At 43.9% G+C, this 25,216-nt stretch overlaps 1 protein-coding gene across 16 annotated transcripts in view; it reads right to left on the reverse strand.

Annotated features, from left to right (window-relative positions):
* Positions 1-3,246: 3,246 nt before the first annotated feature.
* The window catches only part of SNAP91 (synaptosome associated protein 91), a 205,162-nt gene continuing 183,192 nt past the window's right edge, over positions 3,247-25,216 (reverse strand). For 15 of the 16 annotated variants that reach the window (XM_056565979.1, XM_056565992.1, XM_056565990.1 and 12 more), the window contains 4 exons: positions 15,972-16,055; positions 9,494-9,598; positions 9,307-9,408; positions 3,247-4,563 (listed from right to left, as the gene is read on the reverse strand). In XM_056565979.1, the coding sequence (XP_056421954.1) occupies positions 9,316-9,408; positions 9,494-9,598; positions 15,972-16,055 (282 nt within the window). In that variant the 3' untranslated portion in view covers positions 3,247-4,563; positions 9,307-9,315. The remainder of the gene's footprint in view (positions 4,564-9,306; positions 9,409-9,493; positions 9,599-15,971; positions 16,056-25,216) is intronic. The other variant, XM_056565980.1, reaches the window with a different exon arrangement.

The following is a 25,216-nucleotide window of genomic DNA, read 5'->3' on the forward strand; positions in this document are numbered from 1 at the left end:
ACTGCTTGTCAATATCGCGAAGGAACTTTGGCATTTTTGTTTGGACAGAGATATTATCCTAAGAGCAGAATATCTACCAGTTTTATCCAATTCTGTAGCAGATTGGAATTCGCGTTCTTACAGATTACAGCGACTGGAGACTGGACCCACTAGTATTTCAACAACTCAATCTTCTTTGGGGACCTCTTTATCTGGACCTTTTTGCATCCAGATTCAATCATCAGCTTCCCCGGTTCTTCTGCTGGCGTCCGGATCCAGAAGCACTAGGAGTAGATGCTCTTCTCCAATTTTGGCCTCACCAAACTCTCTATGCCTTTCTCCCCTTCAACCTGATTTCCAGAGTTCTCATTCAAACTCTCCTTCAAAAATCTACCATAGTCCTGATCACTCCATGGTGGCCGACTCAATCTTGGTTCCCACAGATTCTCAGCATGGTTTTGGATTTTCCCAGGATCCTTCCCCCATTACCGAACCTCCTATTAGATCCCTCCAACAATCCTCATCTGCTAATAGTATCGCAACAACTTCCTCTAGTTGCTTGGTTGATTTCGGGCCAACCTCTTTTGCACCAGGACAGCTTACCGATCAGCCTGGAAATTTTGGGCTGATTGGTGCGCACAAAGGGACTTGGATCCCATTCGTGCACCTCTCCCTCACTTCTTATCTAAATTATTTGATGATGGTAAAGCTTACCGCACCATTAATCTTTATCGCTCAGCGATCTCTTTTTACCATGAACCTGTCAATTCCATTCCCATTGGACAAATCCCTATTGTATGTAAACTACTTAGAGGTATTCGACTTAAACGTCCCCCAGTACCTAAATATCATTCTACGTGGGATGTCAATTTGATCTTGAATCTCTTTAATTCATGGGAAGATAATGATGCCCTTTCTCAAACTCCTATCATTTAAACTTACTACTCTTCTGTGTTTGATTTCCATCAAGAGTTTCTGATGTCAAAGCCCCCGATATATCTCTTCGTCAATTCTCCCCTCAAGGTGTTGTGTTTAAGATCCACAGAAGAACTAAAACTAACATTCAGGAAGTTTTCTATCCAGCTTTTCCTCATAATGATAAGCTCTGTGTGGTCAGATGTCTCAAATCTTATGAGGCTAAAACAGTTTCCATCAGGAATAATTCCTACTCAACTCCTTATCTCTTATTGCAAACCGCATTTACCGGTTTCTTCCACTACTCTTGCCAGGTGGGTTAGACAAGCAATGTCTTTCGCCCACAGACATTTCTCTTTTTGGCGCTCACTCCACTAGAGGAGCAGTTTCCACCAAACTTACAATCAGGTGGCTCTCTTGCCGACCTCCTTAAAGCTGCAGACTGGTCTTCTGAGTCTACCTTTAAAACCTTTTACTTTAGACCAGAGTCTCATGTTTCTATGTCTATTTAATTGTTAATATTAGCATTGTTATTCTATGCATTATAGCTTTAACTTGCATATAATGCGAATGCCTCCTGTTTGATATAAAATTTAGGATTTTCCTAGACTAGGTGACGGAAAATATAGATTTTATGAAAGACAGGAGGCGAGCATTATCCCTACCTATTTCCCATCCCTTTTATTTTTTAATTTTGTCGTTTCAGCATATTAAGAAGTCTGACTTTGGGACATGCTTGACCTCATTCATTTGTTCATGGATTCTACTATTGGTGTTTCTACAAGTCTACCTACATTTCACCGACTGAGGAATTTCTGCTGCGCCTTCATCTTCTCACCTTCATCTTCTTCGGTTATCTTCGAGATCTTTGGATTCTTCTTCGAGTTGATCTGGTTGAACTTTTACTTCTGGTCACACAAAGAAAGAGGACTAATGACAGTTGATGGGTCCTTATATAACCTAGGATACACACCTATTGGATACCTGTTGTGACAGCATGTTTGTATGTGCTTTCCTGACACCTGTGTGTGTTACCAAAGTTTTTTTCTGTATTACTTGAATATTACGTTTTTTGGGCTGCTATGCGTTTGCAGTAAAGAAAGATTAATGCATATAATGCTCGCCTCCTGTCTTTCATAAAATCTATATTTTCTGTCACCTAGTCTAGGAAAATCCTCAATTTTATTTAACATCATCCACTGTATGTTGCCTAACAGTATAATGATTTATTAATCGCTATTCTTGCACTATATCAGTATAACTTTTCGCTGTCACATTCGTACTGTTGACAATGTGTTAGCACTATTATCTGCCTAGGGTGCCGCCACACTCCTATAGCCACTCTGACGTTTTACTGGTGCATCAGCTTTTTCAAGGGCTAAGAGGCTAATGGGTCCATTCACAGCCCTCTTTCTAGTCCTACTCCAATTCCTGCCTATATACTACTTCACCTATTTCCTGATGCCTGTGAAACAGCAAAGGCGTTTGTCTGCATTGTACCCGTGTTAAATACCTAAGCCTGTTTCCCGTCTCTGCATGATCCTCCTGTATCTCTCTGCCCTCCTGTGTATGACCTAGACTGTCGACCACGCCTCTGCATTATGAAGTAGCTATCACCGCCTAGCTGCTTCTGAGCTACTCGGCTCTATTAAAATGCCAACTCAGCTCTGTTACAGCAAACTCTGTTAGCTGCACTATTACCATCTACAGTGTCAGCTTTCCCCTCCTGACTGTATCCCTGGTGCTTGGCACCAGGATGTTCTGGCCAGCTGCCACTTAAACCAGAACCACTCTTGCAATAGCAACCTGGTATCTCCCCTGCAGCTAAAGTCCAGATTCTGCTTCCTGGAGCAAGATAAAGGGTAAAAACCAGGGAACAACTTAGACTTCGCTCCAAAGTTTGGCCCAAAGCCAAACCAGTGAGTGAAACAGTGGGTTCACACCTGTTGGGGCATTGCAACCTATAATATGCACGTACAACTCTCGTGTTTTCCTTGATCTTAGTGGTTTGCAACTGTCATAGCCCCCAATGTGCTTTATTGTCACAGTATATGTGCATTAATTAAACCAAGGAAAAAGGGACTTTAAACACTTTAGTTTTTTTTGTGTGCTGTACTTTGATAGCAATGTGTATATATCCACAACTTTATAACATGAAATATAAAATTTGGGCACATACACTTTATCTGGAGCGCCCTTGTGCTGGTTATGCAATAAAAAGACAGCTAATCCATTAAAGAGGGGGGGGGGGGGCACTACAGGGCAGATATAAACGCAGCCTAAATTTAAAGAAGTATCAACATAACATATAGTAAGTACATAAATGAATAAATAAATAGACTCAAACAGTAGTTTGCATTTGCTTCTGTTCAAGGTGTTTATTGCATCTCACAGGGCATACATGCACTGGGTCTTTAAACCATGATACAAAGGAAAGCCAGTTTGAAATTGATTTTAAATACTTGATCCCCATTTAGAGTGTATGTTATCCCCACAGTAAATTCAGATACGACTATCGAATAAATAATTAAATTGAAAGACAACTGGTGAACGTCGTTCCTATCCAGTAAACTTCTACAAACAGCTGCCAAGCCACTTGTAACACTGATCAACAGTGACCTTGTTTGTATGCACCAAAACCTAAAGCCAAAGCTTTCAGCACACAATGGGATGTGTGTGAACAAAAAAATGAAACGCGCACAATATGTACAAGGAGGGGTGGATCTTGCTGATCCGCATGAAATTTGGTCACAAATGGTACAAAACTACTCACAGTGAACTCAGCGGAAAAAAAGTGCTAAAACAAACAATATGAGGAGATGGATGTGCAATAAAAACTGAAGATATATAAAAAAAAACAAAAAAAAAAAAACGTAATCATTTTTTGTAATACTCCACGGAACCTGTAGCCCTGTTGCAACTACAATGAAGAGCTACTTTGATTCATTTTGCAAAAAGGCCCAATATACTAGTTTTGATGCAAAAACTGTAAAATATAATTAAAATATATATTATATTTAAAAACAACAAAAAGATAAATATGATCTATTTCTGATATGATCTGTCTCTATAGGAGTGCATAACTATATACGTGGAGGAAGATTTTCTTTCATATGCATATAACTTATAAATAACTTTTAACATATAAAGTACCACAAAAACCAACAGTTTAATTTTCCACAATTAATAGTCCTGTGGGTAGTTCTCACTTACACACAAAACAAAGGGTTGTATTGGAGTGTTTTCTGCTGTGGTCACACAAGATTTCATATTTTATAGAAGAAACGGGGATGTCCAAACATTATATACATTGAAACGTTCAAAAAACACAGACACATTTGTCCAGACTGCTCAGCACACAACAGCTGCGTGTTCTGCCCCCATCAGGAAGGGACAAGAAAAGCACTAGAAGGCATGGGGGAAATTACACCCACTCATGGAAAACACAGAAAACCAAAAAACACAAAAATGAACAAAATATGATATATAGTAGCGGGTTACTGCTAGGGTAATACAGAATCCTAATGATTACTTTCACAGCTGTGCTACGCGTTTCAGAAGAGAGAAATCTAAGCACTGGGTTTGGTACTGGTGGCTCACTTAGAAAACTGAGCAGCATTCTGTTCTTCGAAGGCTTCAGACTCACATATTCAAGTCACAAAACAGAATCTAGAAGAAAAAAAATACTAAAATAGTCAAGTGCAGTACTAAAATAAAGTCTCGAGAAACTTAAAAGGAGTATTTCCATTTGGACTAAGTCTAACAAACATGGGTCCCATCTCTGTGACACCTCAAGATCAAGGACACCCAATCTCCTCAGGTCTACTTGAAGCCACTGGAGGTAGTCAAGAAGCCATAAAACACTCCTCTGCAGTTTATGAAACTCCATTAGAGGTTGTGTAAATAAAAAAAAATAAAAAAAAGTGTTAAACTGCAAGCTGTGCAATAGGCATAGAATTATTTAGTATTAGCAATCTAATGATTGCTTCTAAAAGTCCCCTATGGGGGCTTTATATATGAAAGTGTAAATAAAATAATGAAAGCATTTGTTAAAGCCCCTCCCCTAATAAAAATGTAAACCACCCCTCTTCCAATTATCAAATAAATAAATACCCCCCCCCCCCCCCCACACACACACACACATATCACAATTACAGATAAAAACAACAGATTGTGGCACAAAAAATAAGCGCTCATACAGCCCCATATACGGAAAAATAAAGTTATAAAGGTCAATTCAATTTTAACCACACTAAAGTAGTACAAGAATAGAAAGTCCATGTAAATACAGGTATTGTTTAAATTGTATTGACCCACAGAAAATAACATCAGTTTTACGGTAAAGTGCACTGCGTAAAAACAAAACCCCCAAAATTTTCTGTTTTGCTATACATTTTATGTTAAAAAGTAAAGGTGTAATTACAAAGTTCAATTGGTCCTGCAAAAAACAAGCCCTCAAATGGCTTTGTGAATGGAAAAATAAGAGTTCTATTTCTTAAAAGGAAATAAAAAAAAAATTACATCCTGTATTTGGACTCCTCACAGAGACACAGGCAATAGCTGCAGGGAAAGCATTTTTTTTTTCACCCAAAAATATACACATTTTTCAACCAATGTGTATTACAAATATACTTTCTACATTATATAAAACATTTTTATTGCAAAAGATAGGCACATTTAAAGTTTTTTCTTTAAAGGGGTACTCCGGTGGAAAACTTATTTTTTAAATCAACTGGTGCCAGAAAGTTAAACAGATTTGTAAATTACTTCTATTAAAAAAATCTTAATCCTTCCAGTACCTATTAGCTTCTGAATACTACAGAGGAAATTCTTTTCTTTTTGGAACACAGAGCTCTCTGCTGACATCACAAGCACAGTGCTCTCTGCTGACATCTCTGTCCATTTTAAGAACTGTCCAGAGTAGGAGAAAATCCCCATAGCAAACATATGCTTCACTGGTCAGTTCCTAAAATGGACAGAGATGTCAGCAGAGAGCACTGTGCTCGTGATTCAGCAGAGAGCACTGTGTTCCAAAAAGATAAGGATTTCCTCTGTAGTATTCAGCCGCTAATAAGTACAGGAAGGAATTAAGATTTTTTACAAGTAATTTACAAGTCTGTTTAACTTTCTGGCACCAGTTGATTAAAAAATAAATACATAAATAAAAGTTTTCCACTGGAGTACCCCTTTAAGGCACTCTTCCACAATGTGCTAGTGGCTGCAGCTAGTGCATTCAGTTTGATGCAAACAGGATCTGGACTTGCCAAATTAAACTGAGGCAAGTCCAGGTGCAGCCCACAATTTTGAGTGAATTGGAAGTGGTAACCTTGGCCACTAGCGCTTGCCATTCACTAATAATTGAAGGCTTTTACAATTACGGTTACATGTAATATTGTATGACGGTGCTAGTCCTTTGTATCTATATTCAGAAAATTTGAAACATAGGTAAGAACGTAGTTTTTAAAAAAAAAAATTATTTAACCCCTTAAGGACTCAGGCAATTTTATTTTTACATTTTCGTTTTTGCCTCCTCGCCTTCAAAAAACATAACTCTTATATTTCCATCCACAGACTAGTATGAGGGCATGTTTTTTGCGCGATCAATTGTCCATTGTAATGCCATCCCTCACTTTACCATAAAATGTATGGTGCAACCAAAAAAATACAATTTGTGTAGGAAATTAAAAAGAAAACCGCAATTTTGCTAATTTTGGAAGGTTTCATTTTCACGCCAATTTACGGTAAAAATGACATGTGTTCTTTATTCTTTGGGTCAATACGATTAAAATGATACCCATGATAACATACCTTTCCATTACTGTTGCGCTTAAAAAAAATTGCAAACTGTTAATCAAATTAGTACGTTTAAAATCCCCCTATTTTGAAGACCTATAACTTTTTCATTTCCCCGTATAAGCGGCGGTATGAGGGCTCATATTTTGCGCCGTGATCTGTACTTTTTATTGATACCATATTTGCTTATATAAAACTTTTAATACATTTTTATTAATTTTTTTAGGAATAAAATGTTATAAAAAAAAAAAAAAGCAGCTATTTTGGACTTTATTTTTTTACGTTCACGCCGTTCTTCGTACGGTATCATTAACATTTTATTTTAATAGTTGGGATATTTACACACACAGCGATACCAAATATGTATATAATTTAATTATTTTTTATTTTTATTTTTTTTTACACTTTTTGGGGGTGAAATAGGGAAAATGGGACAATTTACGTTTTTATTGGGGGAGGGGGTTTTTCACATTTTTTTTTTTACTTTTATTTTTACACTTTAATAGTCCCCATAGGAGACTCTTTATAGCAATCATTCGATTGCTAATACTGTTCAGTGCTATGCATAGGACATAACACTGATCAGAAGATGACCGATAATACTAATCAGTGCTATCGGTCAGTATTATCGACTATTAGCAGCCGGGACCTACCGCGCATGACCCGAGCATTGCTCTGATGCTCGCGGTTATGTAGAGGACGTAAATGTACGTCCTGGTGCGTTAAGTACCAGCTCACCAGGACATACATTTACGTCCGGCATCGCTAAGAGGTTAAAGAGGACCTGTGGTCAACCCCCCAAAAATTAAGACTTTAGTGCCATTAAAAAGCTTAGGATACCCTGATCAAATGCCCTTTTTGCAGTTTCTTGATACTTTCTCCCAATTCTTAAAGATGTTTAAATAATTTTAATAATGGGAGTGAATATCGGGTGATAAAGTCAGGGGTGTGTGTTACATTAAGGGGTGTATGCCTAATACACAGCCCCAGACCCTATAACCCAGCCTATCCTCTGATAATCATTATCATTATTAAAATTAAGTTCACACCCATCTGACCGATTCCCTTTGAATTAGCCACAAGTCCTCTGCAAAGAATCCTGAAACATTTAAAATGTATCAGTTACCTGGAAAAAGATCACCAAACTTCTAACACTGTCTTACACTTCTTAGAGAAAAGATACCAGTCATACTTTTAGTTATTGAAGCAGTGCGTCCAGGTTCCTGTAGCTTGCGGGTTTCCACCGCTGCACAGATCAGGCCCAACCTCACCCCTTCCCCAATGAGTTTCTGGTGTTATTCAATACTCTTTATGATTAAGGGTGTTCTCTAACACTAGAAAGGCGTTTTAACAGCATTTATTAGGTTTGTATTATGGCAAACCGCATGGACATAGAAACAATGAACATCTCCAGACCCTGGAAATCTTTGTATGGGGGAACTCTGTAAACCTGCTCTATGACCTCTGTGTCCTGTCAGGAGGTCATGTTACAGGGTAGAGCGGCTGAGCGGCTATTGTTTTCTCTATTTACTGCTTCTGCGGTTGTTGGCTGTTTTTGGCAGGCTCAACAACTCCTCCAGTTTCTCTGATTTCCTTCAGTGAATGAGATTCCTCTTTGCGCTGCTCTGTTTTGACTATCAGGGGTTTATACCATGTTAGGGTCCTTCCCAAACTCCCCTCCACCTAGCTACAAAACAGCCTAGGAGGGGGGCCTGGGGATCTCCTTGTCTGTGTTGCAGCGGGGTGACCTGTTCCTTGTTTCTGCTCTATCTCCAGTAGGTACCAAGAGGCAAGTTTTAAACTGCTAACTGGATGGCACCGGGCGCCAGCTTTCCTCCAAAAAATTTCCCCCGCTACCTGTTGCAACATGAGTCCAGGATGGCCACAACATCTGCATGGGTTCTAGGAATGTCCGTTGCTCTCTTTCGGAGGAAAGTGTGGAAGTTCATGTTGTCTTTTACAGACCACGTTTTCCCGGCTACACATCTCTGATGTCCGACTCTTGACTTGCCAACATTCTATCCTGCATAATTTGGTCAATATGGCCAGGGCCTGCATACGGGCCCTATGGCAATGTCCGGAACCACCCAATCTACAGTTATGGGTCACAAAAATCCTGGACATACAGCACATGGAGAAGCTCACCGCTCACCTTCACCACCAGACAGATCATTTTACAAAGACCTGGTTTTCTGGTCTGCCTTTCAGGAGATTCCTGAATACCATTCCTTATTGCGTGACTGAGCCACTTCTTGATGGCTTTTGGGGAGTCCCTTGTTCCCCTTTCATTGCTGTGAGTATTGTCCTTGTCTTGTGTGTTCCCTGTGTTGCCCCTTGTGGCCCCGTGTCTTTCTTTATCGCATCTCACATTGCTTTCCCCTCCCCCCGCTTATTCCCTTTTCTTTCTCTTTTCTTGCTTCTCTCATTCCTCTTCTCCATTTCATTTTCTATTGGCCCCATCTGTGTTGATCGCCCCAACCTCCCCTATGGGCAGGCCTTCTTGTTTATTGGTGTTGTTTATATCCCTCTGCATAGAGAGATTTTGTTTTTTGCTTGTGATGAAAATGGAAAATAAAGAATTATAAAAAAAAAAAAGTTTAAATAATTACACCTTATTACCTTACAGATTTACAAGAAGTCCTTAATGTTGAGATCCGCTAATGGATCCTTTGTAGGGGGCTTTTTGGGGCTTTGTGATGCAGGAGTCATACTTGGAGATAGCTGTAGGTAAAACAACAAGAAACACGTAAAACATACAGTAACCCAAGAACACTACTACAACAAACTTCTAAGAACATAATCTTACCGGGGCACCAGGAACAGCAGCTCCACCAAATGATGGCCTTATCATAGGTTGTCCATACATCATTGGCTGTTGGGGCATCATTGGTACCCCTGTCCCAGAAGCAGGCTAAATGAAAGCATAAAACAGTAAATTCTATTTAATTGGCAAACTTTTTATATGTTGTTACTGATTGAAAAAAAAAAAAAACTTTTGTAATTTTTTTTTGAACATTTAATAAAGAAAACAGCTCCTGAAAATCCCACCACTTGGGGTCCCCATACCTACTGAGACACTAACCAGTCCTGCAGCAGCTTGTCCATGAGTCATGGACAAGGCTGCATGAGCAGACACAGCAATCACCTCCTACCACAAGAGAGGGACACACCCCCTTCCCGAGAGGATTTGTAACACTTACAGGGGTACTCCGCCCCTGGCATCTTCTCCCCTATCCAAAGGATAGGGGATAAGATGTCAGATCGCCGGGGTCCCGCTGCTGGGGACCCCGGGGATCGCCGCTGCGGCACCCCGCCATCATTACTGCACAGAGCGAGTTCGCTCTGTGCGTAATGACGGGCGATACAGGGGCCGGAGCAGCGTGACATCATGGCTCCGCCCCTCATGACATCACGGCCCGTCCCCTTAATGCAAGTCTATGGCAGGGGGCGTGATCACAGCCACTCCCCTCCCATAGACTTGTATTGACGGGGCGGGCCGTGATGTCACGAGGGGCGGAGCCGTGACGTAACGATGCTCCGGCCCCTGTATTGCCCGTCATTACGTGCAGAGCGATCTCGCTCTGCGCAGTAATGATAGCAGGGTGCTGCAGCAGCAGCGGGACCCCGGCGAACTGACATCTTATCCCCTATCCTTTGGATAGGGGATAAGATGTCTAGGGGTGGAATACCCCTTTAACTAATGAAAAAGGAGATTTTTTTTGTACTCACCGTAAAATCTCTCTTGTAGCTTTCATTGGGGGACACCTTACTGATGGGTATATGCTCTTGCCACTAGGAGGCGCTGACACTAGGATAAAAAAAAAAAAAATAAGTTGGCTCCCCCTCCCAGGATATACCCGCCCACCTGCAGTGTAGTAATCAGTTTTGTCACAAAGCAGTAGGAGAAGCCAACCAAGACATATGTCCGAAGGACCCTAGAAAGGAATCCCGAATAAGCAACCCAAAAAACGGAAGGAATAGTCCGGAAAAAAGCCGAAGAAATGGGTGGGTGCGGTGTCCCCCAATGAAAGCTAAGAGAAAGAGATTTTACGGTAAGTCCAAAAAAAATCTACTTTTCTCAGTCGCTCTTCATTGGGGGACACCTTACTGATGGGACGTCCCAAAGCAGTCCCCTAGGGTGAGAAAAACAACCACCAACGAAAAGGAATCAGGCCAGAGACTGAACTCAAGTGTCCACAAGGCCTGCAGACGAGCCCCCCCCCCCCCCAGGCGGAGACACACTAGGCCCAGAAATGGAACGCCCCAAAAGATCCCCGTCCAAGGAGACGGACTAGGACGCCAGTAAAGGGCCATCCTCTGTAGGGACAATATGTAGGCACCCGGGTCATATAGAGAGACCAGGAACCCCAGGAAAAGGGAAAAATATCCAATTTTTGCTGCACCGGAAAGGGCCAGTGCATGAGAGCAAGACCAAAACAGTTGCAGCCCCCCCAAAAAAACACTGTCCCAGGGGCCCGTCATGAGCACACAGGAGGCAAAAAAAAAACATACTGGGGTAATGGGGAGAACTTGAACATCCTCCAACTCGGGAGGACCTGGACTCCCAAGGCAGAAAGGAGCGACAAACCCCCTGAAAAGAAAAAACAGACCTCTGCGAAAAAAATTCTCCGGGCGACCAAACGTCCATGAGGAAGTAAAGGAGTGCAGAACCAAAAGACTGCCCCAATCAATGGGATCACGGAGGAGACTTGGCCAGAACACTACACATTCCCAAGACCAGAACCATCACCCAGGCCTGAGGGACCAGAAGAGCCGCCTAAAAGGAAGGCACGCCACAGCAACCTAGGAAGAAGACCAAGCCAAGGAGACCAACCAGTCCGAGACCCGGTGGTCCGAGCGGGCCAGACCACACTAAAAAGAGACATCCCGCCTGAATGGGAACGGAGGGAGAAACAAATGAGAACCCAGCTTGGAATCTCAGGGACTGGGCACAGGAAGGCCAACTCCAGACGACTGTGGTGTCCCGTGCAGTACAACTGACAGACAAAAGGGAAGAAAGACCCCTTCCAGATTGTACAAACTTCTCCAACAGAGGAGAGAGCCAAGCTGTGAAAGTGGACAGGAAGCCCACAAGCCTAGGCAGGAAAAGAGGCCCTGTGGAATGCAGTCAGAGAAATCCAAGGGCCCCACTAGATACTCCACCTATATAGTGGGACCAGCGAGACGGCAACATCTGGGCAGTGGAAAAGAATCAACAAAATAGTCCCTCCAGAAGAGGGAAAACAAGGGTGGACGAGAGAAAACTCAAGTACAGACCCGAGCCGAGCACTCTGATCCCTGTTACCCCATATAGAAAGGGGATGGGAGAGCGCACCAGGCGCAGGAGGAGCAGGGGAATGCCGCCCACAGACACAGAATAAGTACCGGGAGGATGGAACCCCCCAGGCCCCCACGACAACCCATCGCTGCCTGGAGGAGCCACCTGGTGTCCCAAGAGGGATCGGAATCCAGCACACAGTAGCTGGGCAAAAGGTACAAGACGTGTGGAGAGCCAGTCTAGATAGCGACGAGTAGTCGCCTGAGCCATCCTGGGCCGAAACCCCGGGAAACACACCTGGAGGCATAGGGAGGAGCTGAACAGACTGTCGCCCCAGTAGGCCCCATGGTAGAACAGCCCCATGGTAGAACAGAAGTGCTCAACCACTGCAGAATTACCGGAAGCCGAGGCACACCCCACCGAAACAAAAGGAAGGTGGGTTCCACACCTACAGGGTGGTCCTAGCATACGTAGGAACACAGACAGGGGTACCCTACCACACCGGTGGGGTATGGAGCCTGCGGACACTAAGTAAACCGCAGACATCCAAGGAACCAGCAGGAAGGGAGGTATGCCTGTAACAGACCAAAGGTGCAACCTAAGAAAGGAGGACCGAGTGATTCTTCCGACGCTGAGAAAATCCCTGGGACCTGCAGAAAAGAAGCCCACACCCCAACTCCCAATGGTGCCAGACACCGAGGCTGCAGACACAGGCCCAGGAGATGAAGGAGTGTGGAGTAGGAAAAACGCAGGCAGTGTGGTGTCAACAGGTGGAAAAGGTCCCCCAAAAAAATCCCAGGTACACACACAGCGGAACTGTACCCGGAAAGAGAGACACTGGACTGCAGTTCCATATCAGCAGACCCAGGAAGGGAACTAGGTGGATTAGAACACCATGCAGACCCAGTCTGGCCATGTGGTAAAGGGACCACAGCTACGCTGGGTCCCACATACGGAAACACACATAGGAGTGAGATACCAGCCTGTAAACAGAGTAGCAGGCATGCAGAGAGGGACCTGGAACTGAGACTCACTCGAAACCTTCTCATGGCAGTGGGTAAATTAAAATATAGAATAAAGCGCAGGAAGGGACCATGGGGCTCAGGTAGCCCTGCAACTGCTGCCTGCAGAACTAATCTCAGCAGGCAGACAAAAAATTTAACCCCTGGAGCATCGACGGCTCATAGCAGCGTGCTATAGAAGCATCTGCCAAACCGCCGCACAGCTCCGAAGTAGGGGTAGTGCGGGCCGGATAACGGGCTCCCGCTGGGCCACAGCCTCAGGAGCGAGCCGTGGAGAGCTCGCAGCGGGGAAAGAGGGCGGAGCTAGCGGCGCCACCTCGCCCCGTAGTTAGAGGTTACTGGACCGCGCCCCCAGCAGCGCGCGAGGCGGAGAGGAGGATCGCTCCCCGACCTCCCGGTGTGAGGTGAAAAACCCAAACCCACGAAGAAAATCGGACTCACAGGTTTGAATTTTTCAGGGGGGGGGGGGAATACTCACCTCCTCCGCCACATACTCACCCCCGAAGTCTTCGACCAGCTAGTGCCATCTGCCTTTTGCCGACATGGCGAACAGGGGCGAATGGGGGACTCGGAACCAGGGTACACCGCCAGGCGCTGGTTGTTGGCGAAGAGGGGTCAACGGGTCATTCCCATTCCAATGCATCGTGCCCCTAGCTCGCATGTGGGGGGGATCAGGCAGCGCCATGCTCCTGTCACCCCACGCTAGAAAAAATAAAAAAGGAGAGAAAAACTAAACTTTAAGCCTTATCTAGGAAAATAACAAAGAGAAAAAGACAAGGTCTGGGGAGCCCAACAGACCCACGTCTGGCCTCCTAACTGACACTAGCTAAAACTGATTACTTCACTGCAGGTGGGCGGGTATATCCTGCCAGGGAGGAGCAGACTTTTTTTTTATCCTAGTGTCAGCGCCTCCTAGTGGCAAGAGCATAGAACCATCAGTAAGGTGTCCCTCAATGAAGAGCGACCGAGAAAGTGTTTATTTTTTATTTTTTGATAATAAATATGGGTGATAGAGGCATAAAATTTAGACGTACATTGTCAGGATTAGGCACTGAGTAACATTTTTTTGTGGGATCTGACAGGTATGCTTTAAACATTGCAAAGCTTAGCTACATTCTAAAGCTATAGTTAAAAATAAAAACACAACAACTACTACTACTTGTATAAATAGGGTAGATAACAAAGGACGGTAAAATAGACACTAGCCAGTCACTATATAGACAGATACAAAAGTGTGAAGCATAGAGAGACACTGCACAATGAAAAATTAGGCAAAGAGGGGGGGTTGGGGAGGGAATTTGGGGAAATTCACATGTGGGATGGTAGACAAAGATAAGGGAGGAGATGTAGAGAGGTGCAGTTCTGTGGAGGGCTTTGTGGGTTAGCGTGAGGAGGTTATATTGTATTCTGGGCAATCAGTGCAGTGACTGGTATGGTGGGGGGGGGGGGGGGGGGTCGGTATCAGTGTAACGGCTGAAGAGGAAGATGAGTTTGTGGTTGCATTTAGCATAGACTGTGTAAAAGAGAAAACAGCAGAGCACCCAGGACTGATCCCTGGGGAACCCCACTGTTAAGGGTAGGAGGAGGAAAAGCAGAGTCAGTGATTGTTACACTGAAGGAGAAGTCAGAGAGGTAGGAAGACAACCAGGTGAGAGCAAAGTCCAGTGGGGCCATAGTCTTTAACTTGTTAAGGACCCAGGGCGTACCTGTACGCCCCGAGTCCACTCCCGATCTACAACGCGGGGCCACGGCGTGGCCCCGCGTCATAGCGGGTCGGGCCCGGCCTCTAACAACGTCTGGGACCCGTGGCTTATAGCGAGCGGCATTGATCGCGCTGTCGCGCGCTATTAACCCTTTAGACGCGGCGTTCAAAGTTGAAAGCCGTGTCTAAAATGAGAGTGAAAGCATGCCGGTTAGCTCAGGGAGCTGTTCGGGATAGCCGCGGTGAAATCGTGGCATCCCGAACAGCTTACAGGACAGGAGGAGGGTCCCTACCTGCCTCCTCGCTGTCCGATCGCCGAATGACTGCTCAGTGCCTGAGATCCAAGCATGAGCAGTCAAGCGGCAGAATCATCGATCACTGGTTTCTTATGAGAAACCAGTGATCAATGTGAAAGATCAGTGTGTGCAGTGTTATAGGTCCCTATGGGAGCTTAAAAAAAAGAAAAAGAAAAAAAAGTGAATAAAGATCATTTAAGCCCTCCCCTAATAAAAGTTTGAATCACCCCGCTTTTCCCATAAAAAAAAAAAAAAAAAAAAGTTTAAATAAAAATATGTGGTATCGCCACGTGCGGAAATGTCCGAATTATAAAAATATATAATTAATTAAACCGCTCGGTCAATGGCGTGCGCGCAAAAAAATTCCAAAGTCCAAAATAGTGCATTTTTGGTCACTTTTTATATCATGAAAAAATGAGTAAAAAGCGATCAATAAGTCCTATCAATGCAAAAACGGTACCGCTAAAAACTTCAGATCACGGTGCAAAAAATGAGCCCTCATACCGCCCCATACGCGGTAAAATAAAAAGTTATAGGAGTCAGAAGATAACAATTTTAAACGTATAAATTTTCCTGCATGTAGTTTTGATTTTTTCCAGAAGTACAACAAAATCAAACCTATATAAGTAGGGTATCATTTTAATCGTATGAACTTACAGAATAAAGAGAAGGTGTCATTTTTACCGAAAAATGTACTGTGCAGAAATGGAAGCCCCCAAAAGTAACAAAATTGCTTTTTTTTTTCAATTTTGTCTCACATTGATTTTTTTTTCTGTTTCGCCGTAGATTTTTGGGTAAAATGACTGACGTCATTACAAAGTAGAATTGGTGGCGCAAAAAATAAGCTATCATATGGGTTTTTAGGTGAAAGATTGAAAGAGTTATGATTTTTAACGGTAAGGAGGAAAAAAACGAAAATGCAAAAACGGAGAAACCCCCGGTCCTTAAGGGGTTAATACACCAAATGTATTCCATTTGTGACTTACCATACTAAAGCCTGTGGTTGGCTGTGCACCTGGAGAAGCACTGGCTGTCTGGGGCCCTGTGCTAGCTGGAGGAACAGTTCCTTGCTAAAAAAAATTAAAAAAGAAAAAAAAGCTTTGAAAACAAATTTTGTAACAAATAAAATTTTTCATTTCATTATAATGCAGTTTATTTCAATGAATTTATAATAGTACATCAACTGTTTACTATGGATATAATTTTAGTACAGCAACTGGAAGAAGCTGCAAATTTATAGGATGTTTATGGGATTTTACTACATTTCAATCATAACTTAATATAGGAGATTTAACTGTATAGGTGTTTCCTCTAAGTAAAAATGTGATGTGTTTGAGTCCCTTGAGGACTGGAGGGCCAGTAATCTACATATATGAAAAATCAACTTTTACATGTCACATTACTAAGAAAATGGTAGTACTAGTTTAACGGACATGGTAAAAATTGTGAGATTAATTTCCATTGTTGACAATGTCAATGTATATGATCTTAAAGTGTCACTTGTAAAGACTTGTAAAGCACTGAGGCCCACTGCAATCACGAGTTATAACTTCACTATAAGAAGTTCACTCCACTGCCTCGCTGGCCTGCCAAATTGGGCTAATTTACAACATAAGTCTCTATGATGAAAGGTTAGAGTAACAGCTGTGGGTGCCATGCACTTCACCTGGCTGTAACTCATGATCACAGAAGGACTCAGTTTTTTTTTTTTCTTAAAGGGAACATGTCACCAAATTATAAAAAAAATTCTTAAAAAGGTTAAATATATTTGTATATATGTTTTAAATATTTTTGGAAATCTTTAAAAAAAAATTCACTCCCTACCCTGGGTTTCCTTCTCCTTCTGCACTTGTGTGCATTCTATTTCCTTTCTGGCATTATTCTTATCTCTTGCCCCTTGCTCAGTTTGGGTGACTAATCCGGTCTCCTCCCCTGCGTCAGCGTCTTCCACCTACCCCCAATAGGTTGGAGCCCAGGCTGGTGGTATCTCTGTCCTGGGCAATTCCGTCAGCCTTTGCTGTGCTGTTTAGATTGTGCTGCGGTAGTACTTTTCTACTGCTACCTCTCTCTCTTGTTCTTGATTTCTTACCCTCCCCTCTCATTTCGTTCTTACTAACTGTTTTTCTGTTCCTTCCCTAGTGTTTGTGTTTGTCCTGTTTGGTGGCTGAGGCGGACCGGCTGTCTGACCCTTTCCTAGTGCCTACCTGCTGATGGCTGATCTTAACATTGCCTTGTTCAACACTAAAGGCCTCAACATCCCGGAGAAGCGAACGCAGATCCTACACCACTTCCACAAGCGTAAGACTTATATCCTTTGTTTGCAGGAAACCCATTACAAAACCGGCCACACCCCGACCCTTACTAATAGACACTTCCCAGTATGGTTCTGTGCCAATAACTCTGCCTCCCGTTCAAAGGGTGTAGCGATAGCTTTACATAAGTCTCTAACACATCAGGTTACCAATGTGGTAATCGACCCCCATGCCAGATACATCGTTCTCTCCCTGCTGATTGGTGGTAGAGCCCTCACCATCATCAACGGTTAGGGCCTAGATTACATTCTAATTCACTCTGCCCTCACTTGGCTGAGCGGATCGGACATCGGCAGCATCATCTGGTCGGACCATGCCCCCGTGTTCTGTTCCCTCCGTCTACCACACCTGACTAAGTCAGCCTGGTCATGTCGGTTGAACGAGTCTCTTCTTCTGGACACAGCATGCATGGCAGATCTCACCAGGGCTGTTTCTGATTTCACTTCCGTTCATGTCTCTGATTCCACGGCCCCATATACCCAGTGGGAGGCCCTTAAGTGTGTCCTCCGTGGCGTTCTCATCAGACACGGTTCTCGCTTGAAGCGGGAGAGGGCCCACACCCTTACGGCAGCTTTAGCTAGGGTTTCTTCGTTGGAGCTGGCACACAAACGGTCACTGTCCTGTCCTGTCTTGCAGGACTTACAGCTGGCTCGCTTGGAGGTGAAACACCTCTTGGAGGCTTCCTGGGGCCATTGGCTTCAAATGGGACGCAGTAAATTTTAAGAATATGGGAACAAGAGTGGCCGGATGCTTGCCAGGGCTTTGAAGACTCGCCTGTCCCAATCTCATATCCCCTCTATCAGGACCCCAGCCTCATGTCCCGCCTGTCCGAGTTTGGCACGTGGTCAAATTTTAAAATTAATTATACTAAATCTGAGGCCTTGGGTGTTGCGTTGCCAGAACGTACATTGTGCGCTCTCCAATCTGCTTTTCCCTTTCATATGCCTCCGGGTAGTATTTCCTACCTGGGCACAGTGATCCCCTCAGACTTGTCCCGCCTGTTTTCCCTCAATTTTTCCTCGCTGCTGGCGCGTTTCCGGACGGACCCAACAGCCTGGAATAGTAAAGAGTTCTCATGGTTCGGCCGCATAAACATCCTTAAAATGACCTTACTTCCCCGCCTGTTGTATTTAATGCAAACGGTCCCCATATATATCCCGTCCCCCTACTGGAGACAGTTGCGGACTTGCTTCGGCTCTTTTGTGTGGGCTGGAGCGCGTCCCCGTTTGAATAGGCTTACCCTGTCACGACCCAAACTACAGGGGGGCGCAGGTCTTCCCGACTGTCACGCATATTACTTGGCCTGTGTTTACACCCGTGTCTTGGACTACTTCCATAATACCTCTACCAAACAGTGGGTCCAACTAGCGCAAGATATCTGCCCTTACACTATTTCCACTCTGCCGTGGACGACGTCACGATCGTCTCAACTCCCCTCCCAATTGTCCTACTCCACTCGCCACACCCTAGCTGTCCTGACCAATGTCAGGTCGCCCGCTTCCCTTATAGATTGTGAGGGCCCCCTCTTCCCCATCACGGACAATCTCGTGTTCCCCCCGGGAGTTTCCCCGACTGCTTTTCTCGGGGCCTCCCGATCGGAACCGCTCCGTTTACACCATGTCCTCGATGGGGAGGGGCTCAAGTCATTGGGGGACCTTCTGTCCGACCGCCCACGCGCCAGACGCGCACCCTTTGCTTACCTCCAGTTGAAACATTTCTACTCCCATCTCCCATGTCGCCCTTCCCTACATCGTCCTTTCACGCCCTTTGAGAGATTGTGCTTGGCCTCATCGTTCCCTCGTCACTCCATCTCGACCTTATATGGACTATTGTTGTCTCCCAGATCGGAGTCCCTTCCGACATTTTGTCGCGCATGGGAAACAGAGCTTGCCAAATCGTTTACTCCTGATCAATGGGCTAAGTGTTTTTACTTGACCCACAAGGCCGTGATTGCCACTAAATTTCAGGAAACCAGCTTTAAAATCTTGTCCCGTTGGTACCGGGTGCCCGCGGTGTTGCATCGCTGGTACCCTTCTGTGCAGAGTTCCTGTTGGCGATGTGGAGGTGACGAGGGTACTATGGTCCATATTTGGTGGGGATGCCCTAAATTGCAGCCTTTCTGGTCTGCGGTCTTCCGTGTCATCCGGGAGGTGACCGGGGCCCAGGCAGCGAAGACTGTAATACCCAGGAAGTGGAAAACCCTGGACCTCCCCTCTATGGCCGACTAGGTAGGCGAAATTGCCCAAATTCACCGCATGGAGGAACTTTTGGCGGTTCACCCTGACGAAGTCACTAGGTTTGGAGCTACATGGCTCCCGTGGTCGGAATTTTGCTCCTCCCCCGCTGTTCGGTTCTTGAGTTGATTTTCGACTACTGCTATGGGTGATAGTGTGGTGCTTCGCTTCGCTGTGGATGCTTGCCCGCCGTGTGTCACCAGTGGTCCCGCCTCAGCGGTTTTCTATGTTAGTTTGTTGTCCTGTATGTGTCCCCCACTTTCTTTAGTCTTCCGTATGTTTTGTGTATCTCCATTCTTTTCCCCTTTCTTCTAAGGCCCTCTTTTCAAGGTTACCTCTTCTTTTCATTTACATCGTTCTGATTCTGTTCCTATTCTCGATCCCTTGCTAACTGCTGGGCCCCTTTTTACCTAGTCAGGTCCTTCTGGTTTAAGTCAATTGGCAAGGTAATTCAGAATATTTCGACAAACACGTGTTAAATTTGTTGTATACTCTTTGCCTGGGCTTTAACCCCCGCCCTGCATTGTTGGGATAGGGGAGATACGAGAAACTTTCTCATATGCTTTCATACACTGGAACATATTTGTCTTGTTCTTTTGTTACCTGTGTTATTTTTCATTCCCTTTGTCTGATATTTCGGTCCACAAGACCGTATTGTGTTAAGTATTTCCTGTATTGGTGTGCCCACCACATCTACCTTAATAAACTTTTTTGTTGAATTATAAAAAAAAAAAAATTCACTTGTCAGAAAATATGAAAAATTATTAGAGTTTTCTTATATCCCACTGTTGACCAGTAGAGGGAGCTGAAATGAGAATAGGAAGAGAAAGTAACTTGAAATTTGGCTGCTGCAAATTTAAACAACCCCTCTCCCTGCAGGTGACCTCACACCTCCCATCCTCTTGAGTCTGTGCAAGAGATGGGGGGGGGGGGGGGGGGGGGGAATTCCACTGTGCCACGCAATCTTGTTGGTGACTGAACAGTGGTAAAGTTCAGCTGCTACAGATTAACGGTATCATTATATATATATATATATATATATATATATATATATATATATAGGAAGAATCTGCTGCGGATGCATAATATTACAATACCAGTGGATGACATTTTAACAGATCTATACCATGGTTGACAGTCTAGTGTAAACATCTCCCCCTGCAGTCAGTCTGCAGTGACACAGTAATGGAAAGACAGTCAGTGATGCACGTACGCTCAGTACAGAGAGACATGCAGACTTTGTACTGAGCGTAGCTCTCACACGGCTTTCCCAGACTCCTGAAGGGCACGTGATATGCTTCGTACTGAAATGTTTATAACAATTAAGGAACCTGGTAAAGCTGTGTGTTACAGCTATACCCTGTAATGACCCATGGCCCTGTAATGATAACAGAGCCCGACTCTCACACAGCTTTCCCAGGCTCCTGAATGGCATGTGATATGCTTAGTACGGACACATTACTGGCCATTCAGGAGCTTGGAAAAGCTTTGTGTGACAGTCAGACTCTTATCATTACAAGGCCATAGGGTCTTACTGCCACACACAGCTTTCCCAGGCTCCTTAATGGCCAGAAATGTTTCAGTACTAAGCAGATCAGGAGCCTTGGAAAGCTGTGTATGACAATCAGTGAGGAGGTCTACACATTGAGGAGGTTGTGGATGTGCAGGGAGCTGGGTGTCAGGACTGACAGACTGTGTGGTGCCCCTCCCCCCATCAACCTCTCTGATGCTCTCTGCGCCTATAATAGGTCACTGTTCCTCAGGGACTTCAAAAAAATGGCTCTGGCTCCCCTTTCATTTCACCAGCCTGTATTTTGCACATGGTCAGTAAGCAGTCAATGCTTTTAAGTGAGACCCTCTCAGTCTTAAACTTTCCTATGCCCTTGTGCCTGCCATAAAGCAACTGTGTAAGTGTTGTGAAGTGACACATCACAAAGAGGCTACAATATGGCAGCTCACAGTGCACACTATTAATAAATAACATTAAAACTACATTGTAATAAAACTAAATATATAAATGAAATGTTCTATATTAATAGAACAATTATATTTATATAAAAAATAAGTGACACTTTAATGAAACCATTATATTATTTATTTGCTAATTATGGTGGAAAATAAGTATTTGGTCACCTACAAACAAGCAAGATTTCTGTCTCTCCACAGACCTTTAACTTCTTCTTTAAGAGTCTCCTCTGTCCTTCACTCTTTACCTGTATTAATGGCACCTGTTTGAACTTATTAATCAGTATAAAAGACACTTGTCCACAACCTCAAAGAGTCACACTCCAAACTCCACTATGCCAAGACCAAAGAGCTGTCGAAGGACACCAGAAACAAAATTGTAGACCTGCACCAGGATAGAAGACTGAATCTGCAATAGGCAAGCAGCTTGGTGTGAAGAAATCAACTGTGGGAGCAATTATTAGAAAATGGAAGACCTACAAGACAATTTATAATCTCCCTCGGTCTGGGTCTCCACGCAGGATCTCACCCCGTGGTGTCAAAATGATCACAAGAACAGTGAGCAAAAATCCCAGAACCACACGGGGGGACCAGTAGATGACCTGCAGAGCTGGGACCAAAGTAACAAAGGCTACCATCAGTAACACACTACTCCGCGAGGGACTCAAATCATGTAGTGCCAGACACGTCCCCCTGCTTAAGCCGTCTAAAGTTCGGGCCGTCTGAAGTTTGCTAGAGAGCATTTGGATGATCCAGAAAAGTATTGGGAGAATGTTATATGGTCAGATGAAACCAAAGTAGAACTTTTTGGTAAAAACTCAACTCGTTGTGTTTCGAGGAGAAAGAATGCTGAGTTGCATCCAAAGAACACCATGCCTACTGTGAAGCATGGGGGTGGAAACATCATGCTTTGGGGCTGTTTTTCTGCTAAGGGACCAGGACGACTGATCCGTGTAAAGGATAGAATGAATGGGGCCATGTATCGTGATATTTTGAGTGAAAACCTCCTTCCATCAGCAAGGGCATTGAAGATGAAACGTGGCTGGGTCGTTCAGAATGACAATGATCCCAAACACACTGCCCAGGCAATGAAGGTGGGTGGTTTTGTAAGAAGCATTTCAAAGTCCTGGAGTGGCCTAGCCAGTCTCCAGATCTCAACCCCATAGAAAACCTTTGGAGGAAGTTAAAGTCTGTGTTGCCCAGCGACAGCCCCAAAACATCACTGCTCTAGAGGAGATCTGCATGGAGGAATGGGCCAAAATCCCAACAACAGTGTGTGAAAACCTTGTTATTGACCAAATACCTATTTTTCAACATAATTTGCAAATACATTCTTTAAAAATCAGACAATATGATTTTATGGATTTTTTTTTCTCATGTCTCTCATAGTCTAGATATACCTATGATGAAAATTACAGGCTTCTCATCTTTTTAAGTGGGAGAACTTGCACAATTGGTACTTTTTTGCTCCACTGTATGTATAGTACCTTAGTAGTCACCAATAGAAAAAGCATCCTAATATTCTGTAGAGATACTTTTAGAAATGCTAAACTTAAAGGGGTATTCCAGGATTTTTTTTATTTGACTATGCTACAGGGGCTGTAAAGTTAGTGTAGTTCATAATATAACATCTGTACCTGTGTGTGGCGGTGGTCCCACAATTCTTTTGTGATATTTATTTTTAACAGAATATAAAATTACTCATGTCTTGGGATTTCCCAGGTTGCAGTGCATCGAGACCTGACATCAATAGTCAGGTGATCAGAGGGAGCCTATCCTGCTTCAATTTTGCAACAGCTGTAGGCCCCCCTGGTTAGAAAACACTGTGTTTCAATGGGTGTGGTGGCTGATGTGTGGGAGGAAAGAAAGTGGCCTCATACTTGCAAGCATGGAACTGTGGGATGTGTAGTTTAGAGAACAAAATGCAACAGGAAATGCCTAGTTCTGTCATGTAAGTACTAAAATCACCTTATGGTGGATAACCCCTTTAAGTGGTACTTCGGAGGGGGAAACATTTTTCAAATCAACTGGTGCCAGAGAGTTATACAGATCTGTAAATTACTTCTATTTAAAAATCTTAATCCTTCCAGTACTTATCAACTGCTGTATGCTCCCCTGGAAGTTGTATAGTTCTTTTCAGTCTGACCACAGTGCTCTCTGCTGACACCTCTGTCTGTGTCAAAAACTGTCAAGAGCAGGAGAGATTGGCTATGGGGATTTGCTCATACTCTGCTGCCACCTGTCCACATCAGAAACTTTACAGAGAGCACTGCAGTCAGGCTGGAAAGAACTACACAACTTCCTCTGGAGCATACATCAGCTGATAAGTACTAGAAAGCTTATATGGACTGAGGTGCTGCAGCTCATTAGAACAGTGTATGGGGTGACCATTAATAGAAGGAATGCCTACTTGGACTTATAGGTTGTGGTCGGGAGCCCTCCCTGGCAGAAGTTGGGATCCTGAGAATCTTGTATCAAGCCAGGAAGTTGATTGCACAGTTTTGGATCAGATCCTCTCCTCCGGGTGTGGCTGATCTCTTTGCAAGAGTAGCTCAAATAGTGAAACTTGAAAAGGGGATCTATACTAAGCGCAAAGTGGAGAGGAAGTTTGATGGTGTCTGGGGTCCCTGGGTGCAAAGCTTTGATCCCCCTGCAGAAGTATCTTAGCTTAGGATGGGTCCTCTAATATGTGGTTCTGAATGGAAGGGCTGACAAGAGAGCTAATGTTGAAGTGCCCTGATATGCTGCGTCTCCCTCCCTGACGTGTATAAGAATGGCTGTGTGGGGGATTTAGTGGAATGTGATTGCGAACGCTAATTTCCATGACTTCGGGGGTCTGAATGTTTCTATCCTTTTCCTTTCCCCTTTTTTCTTTCTTTTTAATTTGTTCTTTTTTACTCATACACGTGTTTGGTGGGGATTTGCTGAAGCTGGTTTATGGTTTCTGACTTATGTACGCTGAGGGTAGTGGGACATTGATGGGGTGGGGCTGAGACGGAATGGTTCTATGTGTGGGGGGGGGGGGTTGTTGGGGACTGTGTGTTATTGTTAAACTGTGTTTAAAAAAAACTTAATAAAAAATATCTGATTTAAAAAAAAAAAAAAGAAAGCTTATATGGGCACTGTCAGATACAAAAACTTTTGATATGTTGTAAAGCCAATAGGTTTTGCAATTCCTTTCATTAGCTAACTTTCAGTATTTAATACTGAAACAGCCAGTCAAACCACTGCCCCCCTGCTTGCTTGGACACATACTAGTCCTGGTGTGTCCATGCGTCATGGACACACTTCCTTGATTGACAGCTGGCAGCGCAGGGCTCACAGCTGGAGGAAAAATCCTCCCACTGTCAGCTTGTGTCCCGCTACTGTCAGTGAGGACGAGCTGGGAGTTGTAGTTTTGCTAATGCTAGGGGAGATGTGAGCAGACAGCATACTGAGGGAGGGGGCGGAGACCTGCACAGTGAGGCCACGCCCCCTCCCTTTGAGAGGAATTCAGTGAGCTAAATTAAAAAAGTGTAAAAAAAAAAAATAAAGGTGCTAGACACATAAAAATGTGATGCACGTGGTCAGGATTAGGTACTGAGTGTTATATTAAAAAAAAAATTTTGTTGGAACTGACTGGTACGCTTTAAGAATTTTAAATAGATGTAATTTTCAAATCTGTGTAGCTTTCTAGCTTCAGTTGATTTAAAAAAATGTATTGTGTTTTTTTTTCCTCCA

This window comes from Hyla sarda, chromosome 3 (genome assembly GCF_029499605.1).
Source record: "Hyla sarda isolate aHylSar1 chromosome 3, aHylSar1.hap1, whole genome shotgun sequence".
NCBI lineage: Eukaryota > Metazoa > Chordata > Amphibia > Anura > Hylidae > Hyla > Hyla sarda.